General features: G+C 35.7%; 1 protein-coding gene across 1 annotated transcript in view; it reads right to left on the bottom strand.

The window, feature by feature from the left end:
* LOC120019909 (potassium channel subfamily T member 2-like) overlaps positions 1 to 3206 on the bottom strand; it is a 33788-nt gene extending 30582 nt beyond the window's left edge. Inside the window, exons 1-6 of the mRNA XM_038963319.1 lie at positions 3197 to 3206; positions 1964 to 2059; positions 1491 to 1512; positions 1150 to 1194; positions 521 to 569; positions 299 to 358 (exon numbers count right to left, since the gene is read on the bottom strand). Coding sequence (XP_038819247.1) covers positions 299 to 358; positions 521 to 569; positions 1150 to 1194; positions 1491 to 1512; positions 1964 to 2059; positions 3197 to 3206 — 282 coding nt within the window. The remainder of the gene's footprint in view (positions 1 to 298; positions 359 to 520; positions 570 to 1149; positions 1195 to 1490; positions 1513 to 1963; positions 2060 to 3196) is intronic.
* Positions 3207 to 10393: the final 7187 nt, after the last annotated feature.

Genomic DNA, 10393 nt, shown 5'->3' with positions numbered 1-10393 from the left:
CTGTCTGTCTTTCTTTCTTTCTTTATTTCTGTCTGTCTTTCTTTATTTATTTATTTCTGTCTGTCTTTCTTTATTTCCGTCTTTCTGTCTGTCTTTCTTTATTTCCGTCTTTCTTTCTGTCTTTCCATCTTTCTGTCTTTCTTTCTTTCTCTTTTAGCCCTTTTGGGGGCTTATCTTCTGTTGAACAATCTATTGATGTTGTGTATTGAGTGGTGATATTGATATGACTGTAGAATAGACATTACTATGAATGTGTCCTTAGACTGAGTCACATCCTATAAAGTGGGATAGGACTCACCTTGTAACTCAGGTAGGTCAACAGAATAGTTTCAACAAGACAGATAACTGCCACAGACACCTGTTGAAGAAATATAAGCTTTGTTTCAATCAAGTCTATTTCACATTATTGGAAAGCAAACAACAAACAGTAGCAATTGCGTAGTGCCCATGCATACAGTTGTTCACAACCACAGCTACAAGTTAATGAATTGTGAAGAAAATTGGTTGACAGAAATTTCACCTGTAACGCCCATATGCCAAGACTTCGTTCGACCCATATTATGGGAGACCTGGTGGGAAAAAAGATGTGCGTTAGTTCACAGCTGGAGATTTGTATTTGTATTTATTAAAGATACCGTCTGCCAAGGCAGCAGAAGATTGAACTGCTGGACACACCACGACGGGCTAAAAGCAGTGTTACAGTGACCACCTGCTGGGTTCCAGAGACTGTTTGTGCCAATTCAACATGCAGAATCACCAGGAAATAATGGGCCATATTCTGGTCAGAAGCACATTGTTCTGGTGCGTTTCCTCTCTAAGGGAGCGATCTGGTCTCCATGTTACCAGGCAACCACTGACATATTACGCTTCCATGCATTGTTACCAGGCAACCACTGACATATTAGGCCCATGTCTAAATATGCTTCTCCTAATGTTTTGTACACTCGGAGTATATGCAATTTAGCAGACTATTTTATCCAGAGCAACTTACAGTCATGCGTGCATACATTTTATATATGGGTGGTCCTGGGAATCAAACCCACTTTTGTGGTATTGCAAGCACCTTGCACTACCAACTGAGTTACAGAGGACCATCTCTTTAGCTTTTTATTTAACACTCGATTAGATGAGGGTAGATTAAACACTAACCAGTCAATCTTTAAAAATATGTACGTTTGATTGGGGCATCCCCAGCTGTAAGGAAAACAAAAAGATGCCCAATTAATGAACAACAATGTCTAACTGTGCAGAATACTATTGAATACAAATACATTCTACAGTACTGTTGTTATTGTCACATGCACAAGTACAGTGAAATGCCTTTCTTGCTCACTCTTTCCCAACAATGCAGTAATCAATATCAGTAGTACTATAAAAAAGACATTAAAAAAAGGCAAGTAAAACAGTAACACACGAGAAATAGAAGATTGGAGGACGACTGCGAGTAAACTGACAGTATAAACAAATACTATCCTTTTATCACAACTTACTAAAGTACACAGCGACCCGACTCTTATTCGCTTATGTTTCCAGATGAGATGACTTCATTGCACGAGAGTTTTTACAAAGCTTACATAAGTAACCCAACAAAAGCTACACTGACTAAAAGTCAAGAGCACACCCATAGTCAGCCACTAGATGCACCAGTGTTTTCTTTCCCACGTCACCACATAGACATGGTTATGATGTCCTTGATTGACAGTGGATTCAAACATTTTCAACATGTTCAGTGCATTCACTTCCTCTGTTTCCAGGCATAGAAATGAAAGTGTTAGAATCATTGTCATTGAGAATTGACATGTCCCGGTTTAGTACTGCTAATGACTGATACTTCAAAATTCTCTTTGAATTATCCCTTCTTCTTCTATGGAGTTATAAAAAGCAACATTTCTGTGACAATTCAGTGAACGCCACGTGGTATGTAAATGCACCTACGACACACGGAATTAATGTCCTTACCAACCATGTCCTTTGGATGGGTCGTCTGTCAACACACGACACATGTATAGGACACAGCTCAGGACCTTTATGGAGAAGTCGAACACTTGTCTTCTCAGGCCTGGGAGACAGAGAGACAGAGAGGTTATAATGTCATACCTAGGGTCAGGAGTACTTCCTCACCATGTGACTTGACCAGGAGAACATCTGGGTCCCTTAGTTATTACTGGTTCAAGAGTTATAACCAATGCTATTTGTTACTGATGCAAAAGGTAGATTTTTCCCTCGTAAGAAAAGTACAAATAAGATTTAGGCACAGAATATAGTGTAGTTCGACTGTGACTAACGTTACACATTTAAAAAAAGATTACTTACTTGATCTTTTGTTTTTGATGAAGAACAGTTTAAGTCTCTCTTTGAAAGTACCTTCATTGGCGTAAAATTCTACTTGCACCCTTGGGGAAAAAATAAATACAAATTGTTTCTGTAAATAAAATGAATAATGTCATATTTACTAAGTTTTGGAGCATGGCTAAGGCTGGGTATTAACATTTTACTGCAGTGGGCTAAATCAGGTTAACACAGAGTGATTCTTGGTAGTCTTAAACAAATCTACTTTGAAACAAAAGTATACACCTCACAAACATGGTTATGGGCTTTAAAAAAAAGAGGACACATGCACCATGTCAGATATAGAGTTTAAATGTATACAATTTTGAGTTTGCATCCCAATATTACACTTTATATACATCACAGAAGACTGAAATATAACAAAACCATTTGAAATAGAAACACCTGATTTTCAACGGTTTAAAACAAATAATGTTTATTAATGATTCAATTATGAATAACATTCCACACATGAAAAGAAAGGGCTACACAAGTGCAAAGATTCCACAGGTACAAACTCTAAATAAACTTTGACCCCGGACTATCAACTACTGCTGTATGCCGATCACAGTCTCATTCTCTTCTTATGCCAGCACCGTGACACTGTAGGTCTTTATACAAATGTAACCCCCACAGATACATTTGTTCTAAGGGGTGCACCATTAGCATAGTCATTCTCTTCCCCTCTCCAACTGCACTTTGCAAAACACAAAATCACAACACAAAATCTACTATTGTATTGACAAAGTAAAAATGTTTTTAAAAAATTATCCACCAACCTTACATTTTGTACTAGCTACAACAATGTTTAACCAGGTCATTTTTTAAATAATTGTAGTTAACATGATGTCAAACAAACTGAACCTACCTGTCATCATTTTGTAAATTCTGGTCCCCGAGGAGTAAGTCTCTGAATCTATACTTCGGGGGAAGAGGGGGTACTTCGCTCTCCAAATCAACCATAGTTGCTGTAGCTACATCAGCCCAACAAAAATCCAGATCTGATATGTACACTTTTATGACTGTATTTTAAAACAATTGTTGTACTCCGAGTGCACAAAAGGTGTGTCTTCTCACTCCAAGCGCTCGAAAAGACTGCATACATCACACAAATGATGTTACATTATTTGGAAAACAAGGAAGCAGCTATAGGCTAATTATTCAAAATCGTCCCATTTTTGAGCATCCTTGGCCGTGCACGTGCGACTACACCCAAAGTCCAATTGCATCATTCTATAACCTCTTGAGGCGCTTTGCGTGGGTATCAGTGTCAGCAACATCTGAAGAGCACATTGCAGTCACTGGAGTCGTCAGTTTATTGGTGATGATGATTAAGGATGATTTCAATATATACAGTGCCTTCAGAAAGTATTCACACCCCTTGACTTTTTCCACATTTTGGTGTGTTTAAGCTTGCATTTAAAATGGATTTAATTGGATCGAAATGTTTACAAATTAATTAAAAAGGAAAAGCTGAAATGTCTTGAGTCAACAAGTATTCAACCCCTTTTTTCTGGCAAGCCTAAATAAGACCAGGAGTAATAATTTGCTTAAAAAGTCACATAATAAATTGCATGGACTGACTCTGTCTGCAATAATTGTGTTTTACAAGATTTTGAATGACTACCTCATCTTTGTACTCCACACATACAATTATCTGTAAGGTCCTTCAGTTGAGCGGTGAATTTCAAACACAGATTCAACCACAAAGACCAGGAAGGTTTTCCAATGCCTCGCAAAGAAATGCACCTATTGGTAGATTGTTAAAAAAAAGCAGACATTGAATATCCCTTTGAGCATGATGAAGTTATTAATTACACTTTGGATGGTGTATCAATACACCCAGTCTCTACAAAGATACAGGCATGCTTCCTAACTCAGTTGCCGGAGAGGAAGGAAACCAGTTAAAACAGTTACAGAGTTTAATGGCTGTGAATGTAGAAAGTTGAGCATGGATTAACAACATTGTAGTTACTCCACAATACTAGCCTAATTGACAGAGTAAAAAGAAGGAATCCTGTAGAGAATACAAATATTCCAAAACATGCACCCTGTTTGCAACAAGGCACTAAAGTAATACTGCAAAAAATGTGACAAAGCAATTCACTTTTTGTCCTGAATACAAAGTGTTATGTTTGGGGCAAATCCAATACAACACATTGAAAAATTTTGAAAAGAATAATGGGCAAATGTTACACAATCCAGGTCTATAATGCCTTTAGAGACTTACCCAGAAAGACTCACAGCTGTAATCGTTGCCTAGGGGCTATTCTAACGTGTATACTTATCTAATCACGATACAGTATATTAGTGTTTTATTTTTCATAAATGTTTTACAATTGTTCAAATTTTTCTTCCACTTTGACATTACAAAGTATTTTGTGTAGATCGTTGACAAAAAGAAATACAATTAAATCCATTTGAATCAAAATGTGGAAAAAGTCAAGGGGTGTGAATACTTTCTGAAGGCACTGTATCTACCAACATTATTATTTGGTTGATTTGGATCAGTGGAGGCTGCTGATGGGAGGAGTGTTCATAATAATGTCCAGGAATGGACTGAATAGAATGGTATCGAAAACATGTGTTTGATGCCATTCCATTCACTCCATTCCAGACATTATTAAGAGCCGTCCTCCCCTCAGCAGCCTCCATTTGGATAAATACAAACAAACACACTAACACATCGAACAAACGGTCGTCTGATGCATTGCGCTATACTGTTTCTAGCACATGGTAATTTTCAACACCCGTCCCCTTGGGTTCTAATTGACACAAAAGGAAATATATAAATACATAATCAATGAAAAATCACATAAAATCACAGATCAGTACATTATCACTACATTATCACAATTATATGCACAAAAACAAATCTCATACATACTGTATGTATCACTAATATTTACAACATGGAGTTACACGGGTCTTAATTGATCTGTTGATAGCACGCAGCAGTTCATACGTGATTGTACTGTTGGAGCTATAGCAACCAGTTTTTGGTGTTTCTTCTGAATGTAGTCAAATGTTTCAGCAGTTTATGTTCTTCTGATAAAGTGTTCCATGCATGTGCTCCTCTGTATGAGAAGGAGGACTGTCCCATAGAGGTTTTTCATAGAGGGACCCTGCAGTTTCCCCTGGTGCCCCATGAAATGTGGATTTAATGTTATTGATGACCACACATTGTCCACGGTTTTCCAAGATGTAAACCAAACCAGCTGATGGCTTTGTCTGATAAATTGAACGTGTGGAGTTTGGAGAGCAGTACACTGTGATTCACTATGTCAAAGGCCTTTTTCAGGTCAAGGAAGACTGCCCCGACCACATTTCCCTCATCCAGTGATTTCTTGATGTTCTGCAGTAGGACACAGCTTGCTGTTTCAGTGGAGTATTTTGGTCTGAATCCAAATTGTTCCTGGTGCTTATCCAGATATGACATGAGCTGTTCTGCTAGGACTTTCTCCAACACTTTACATAAGACAGGCTCGAATACATCTGTTTAACACACCTCTCTGAGTTTAAAACAGTCAGCTTTATTCACATCTCTGAGTTTAAAACAGTCAGCTTTATTCACATCTCCGAGTTTAAAACAGTCAGCTTTATTCACATCTCTGAGTTCAAAACAGTCAGCTTTATTCACATCTCCGAGTTTAAAACAGTCAGCTTTATTCACATCTCTGAGTTCAAAACAGTCAGCTTTATTCACATCTCTGAGTTTAAAACAGTCAGCTTTATTCACATCTCTGAGTTTAAAACAGTTAGCTTTATTCACATCTCTGAGTTCAAAACAGTCAGCTTTATTGACATCTCTGAGTTCAAAACATTCAGCTTTATTCACATCTCTGAGTTTAAAAAAGTCAGCTTTATTCACATCTCTGAGTTTAAAACAGTCAGCTTTATTGACATCTCTGAGTTCAAAACAGTCAGCTTTATTCACATCTCTGAGTTTAAAACAGTCAGCTTTATTCACATCTCTGAGTTTAAAACAGTTAGCTTTATTCACATCTCTGAGTTCAAAACAGTCAGCTTTATTGACATCTCTGAGTTCAAAACATTCAGCTTTATTCACATCTCTGAGTTTAAAAAAGTCAGCTTTATTCACATCTCTGAGTTTAAAACAGTCAGCTTTATTGACATCTCTGAGTTCAAAACAGTCAGCTTTATTCACATCTCTGAGTTTAAAACAGTCAGCTTTATTCACATCTCTGAGTTTAAAACAGTTAGCTTTATTCACATCTCTGAGTTTAAAACAGTTAGCTTTATTCACATCTCTGAGTTTAAAACAGTCAGCTTTATTCACATCTCTGAGTTCAAAACAGTCAGCTTTATTGACATCTCTGAGTTCAAAACATTCAGCTTTATTCACATCTCTGAGTTTAAAACAGTCAGCTTTATTCACATCTCTGAGTTTAAAACAGTCAGCTTTATTGACATCTCTGAGTTCAAAACAGTCAGCTTTATTCACATCTCTGAGTTTAAAACAGTCAGCTTTATTCACATCTCTGAGTTTAAAACAGTCAGCTTTATTGACATCTCTGAGTTTAAAACAGTCAGTTTTATTCACATCTCTGAGTTTAAAACAGTCAGCTTTATTCACATCTCTGAGTTTAAAAGAGTTAGCTTTATTGACATCTCTGAGTTTAAAACATTCAGCTTTATTCACATCTCTGAGTTTAAAACAGTCAGCTTTATTGACATCTCTGAGTTCAAAACAGTCAGCTTTATTGACATCTCTGAGTTTAAAACATTCAGCTTTATTCACATCTCTGAGTTTAAAACAGTTAGCTTTATTGACATCTCTGAGTTTAAAACATTCAGCTTTATTCACATCTCTGAGTTTAAAACAGTCAGCTTTATTCACATCTCTGAGTTTAAAACAGTCAGCTTTATTGACGTCTCTGAGTTTAAAACAGTTAGCTTTATTGACATCTCTGAGTTTAAAACATTCAGCTTTATTCACATCTCTGAGTTTAAAACAGTCAGCTTTATTGACATCTCTGAGTTCAAAACAGTCAGCTTTATTGACGTCTCTGAGTTTAAAACAGTCAGCTTTATTGACATCTCTGAGTTCAAAACAGTCAGCTTTATTCACATCTCTGAGTTTAAAACAGTCAGCTTTATTCACATCTCTGAGTTTAAAACAGTTAGCTTTATTCACATCTCTGAGTTTAAAACAGTTAGCTTTATTCACATCTCTGAGTTTAAAACAGTTAGCTTTATTCACATCTCTGAGTTTAAAACAGTTAGCTTTATTCACATCTCTGAGTTTAAAACAGTCAGCTTTATTGACCTCTCTGAGTTTAAAACAGTCAGCTTTATTCACATCTCTGAGTTTAAAACAGTCAGCTTTATTCACATCTCTGAGTTTAAAACAGTTAGCTTTATTCACATCTCTGAGTTTAAAACAGTCAGCTTTATTCACATCTCTGAGTTTAAAACAGTCAGCTTTATTGACGTCTCTGAGTTTAAAACAGTCAGCTTTATTGACCTCTCTGAGTTTAAAACAGTCAGCTTTATTCACATCTCTGAGTTTAAAACAGTCAGCTTTATTCACATCTCTGAGTTTAAAACAGTCAGCTTTATTCACATCTCTGAGTTTAAAACAGTCAGCTTTATTCACATCTCTGAGTTTAAAACAGTCAGCTTTATTGACGTCTCTGAGTTTAAAACAGTTAGCTTTATTGACATCTCTGAGTTTAAAACATTCAGCTTTATTCACATCTCTGAGTTTAAAACAGTCAGCTTTATTGACATCTCTGAGTTCAAAACAGTCAGCTTTATTGACATCTCTGAGTTTAAAACATTCAGCTTTATTCACATCTCTGAGTTTAAAAGAGTTAGCTTTATTGACATCTCTGAGTTTAAAACATTCAGCTTTATTCACATCTCTGAGTTTAAAACAGTCAGCTTTATTCACATCTCTGAGTTTAAAACAGTCAGCTTTATTGACATCTCTGAGTTTAAAACAGTTAGCTTTATTCACATCTCTGAGTTTAAAACAGTTAGCTTTATTCACATCTCTGAGTTTAAAACAGTTAGCTTTATTCACATCTCTGAGTTCAAAACAGTCAGCTTTATTGACATCTCTGAGTTCAAAACATTCAGCTTTATTCACATCTCTGAGTTTAAAACAGTCAGCTTTATTCACATCTCTGAGTTTAAAACAGTCAGCTTTATTGACATCTCTGAGTTCAAAACAGTCAGCTTTATTCACATCTCTGAGTTTAAAACAGTCAGCTTTATTCACATCTCTGAGTTTAAAAGAGTTAGCTTTATTGACATCTCTGAGTTTAAAACATTCAGCTTTATTCACATCTCTGAGTTTAAAACAGTCAGCTTTATTGACATCTCTGAGTTTAAAACAGTCAGTTTTATTCACATCTCTGAGTTTAAAACAGTCAGCTTTATTCACATCTCTGAGTTTAAAAGAGTTAGCTTTATTGACATCTCTGAGTTTAAAACATTCAGCTTTATTCACATCTCTGAGTTTAAAACAGTCAGCTTTATTGACATCTCTGAGTTCAAAACAGTCAGCTTTATTGACATCTCTGAGTTTAAAACATTCAGCTTTATTCACATCTCTGAGTTTAAAACAGTTAGCTTTATTGACATCTCTGAGTTTAAAACATTCAGCTTTATTCACATCTCTGAGTTTAAAACAGTCAGCTTTATTCACATCTCTGAGTTTAAAACAGTCAGCTTTATTGACGTCTCTGAGTTTAAAACAGTTAGCTTTATTGACATCTCTGAGTTTAAAACATTCAGCTTTATTCACATCTCTGAGTTTAAAACAGTCAGCTTTATTGACATCTCTGAGTTCAAAACAGTCAGCTTTATTGACGTCTCTGAGTTTAAAACAGTCAGCTTTATTGACATCTCTGAGTTCAAAACAGTCAGCTTTATTCACATCTCTGAGTTTAAAACAGTCAGCTTTATTCACATCTCTGAGTTTAAAACAGTTAGCTTTATTGACATCTCTGAGTTTAAAACAGTTAGCTTTATTCACATCTCTGAGTTTAAAACAGTTAGCTTTATTCACATCTCTGAGTTTAAAACAGTTAGCTTTATTCACATCTCTGAGTTTAAAACAGTCAGCTTTATTGACCTCTCTGAGTTTAAAACAGTCAGCTTTATTCACATCTCTGAGTTTAAAACAGTCAGCTTTATTCACATCTCTGAGTTTAAAACAGTTAGCTTTATTCACATCTCTGAGTTTAAAACAGTCAGCTTTATTCACATCTCTGAGTTTAAAACAGTCAGCTTTATTGACGTCTCTGAGTTTAAAACAGTCAGCTTTATTGACCTCTCTGAGTTTAAAACAGTCAGCTTTATTCACATCTCTGAGTTCAAAACAGTCAGCTTTATTCACATCTCTGAGTTTAAAACATTCAGCTTTATTCACATCTCTGAGTTTAAAAGAGTTAGCTTTATTGACATCTCTGAGTTTAAAACATTCAGCTTTATTCACATCTCTGAGTTTAAAACAGTTAGCTTTATTGACATCTCTGAGTTTAAAACATTCAGCTTTATTCACATCTCTGAGTTTAAAACAGTCAGCTTTATTCACATCTCTGAGTTTAAAACAGTCAGCTTTATTGACGTCTCTGAGTTTAAAACAGTTAGCTTTATTGACATCTCTGAGTTTAAAACATTCAGCTTTATTCACATCTCTGAGTTTAAAACAGTCAGCTTTATTGACATCTCTGAGTTCAAAACAGTCAGCTTTATTGACGTCTCTGAGTTTAAAACAGTCAGCTTTATTGACATCTCTGAGTTCAAAACAGTCAGCTTTATTCACATCTCTGAGTTTAAAACAGTCAGCTTTATTCACATCTCTGAGTTTAAAACAGTTAGCTTTATTCACATCTCTGAGTTTAAAACAGTTAGCTTTATTCACATCTCTGAGTTTAAAACAGTTAGCTTTATTCACATCTCTGAGTTTAAAACAGTTAGCTTTATTCACATCTCTGAGTTTAAAACAGTCAGCTTTATTGACCTCTCTGAGTTTAAAACAGTCAGCTTTATTCACATCTCTGAGTTTAAAACAGTCAGCTTTATTCACATC

The sequence above is a fragment of the Salvelinus namaycush genome, chromosome 25, assembly GCF_016432855.1.
Source record: "Salvelinus namaycush isolate Seneca chromosome 25, SaNama_1.0, whole genome shotgun sequence".
NCBI classification, from domain to species: domain Eukaryota; kingdom Metazoa; phylum Chordata; class Actinopteri; order Salmoniformes; family Salmonidae; genus Salvelinus; species Salvelinus namaycush.
The sequence above is the reverse complement of the archived record's forward strand: the minus strand, read 5'-3'. Positions and strand labels throughout refer to the sequence as shown.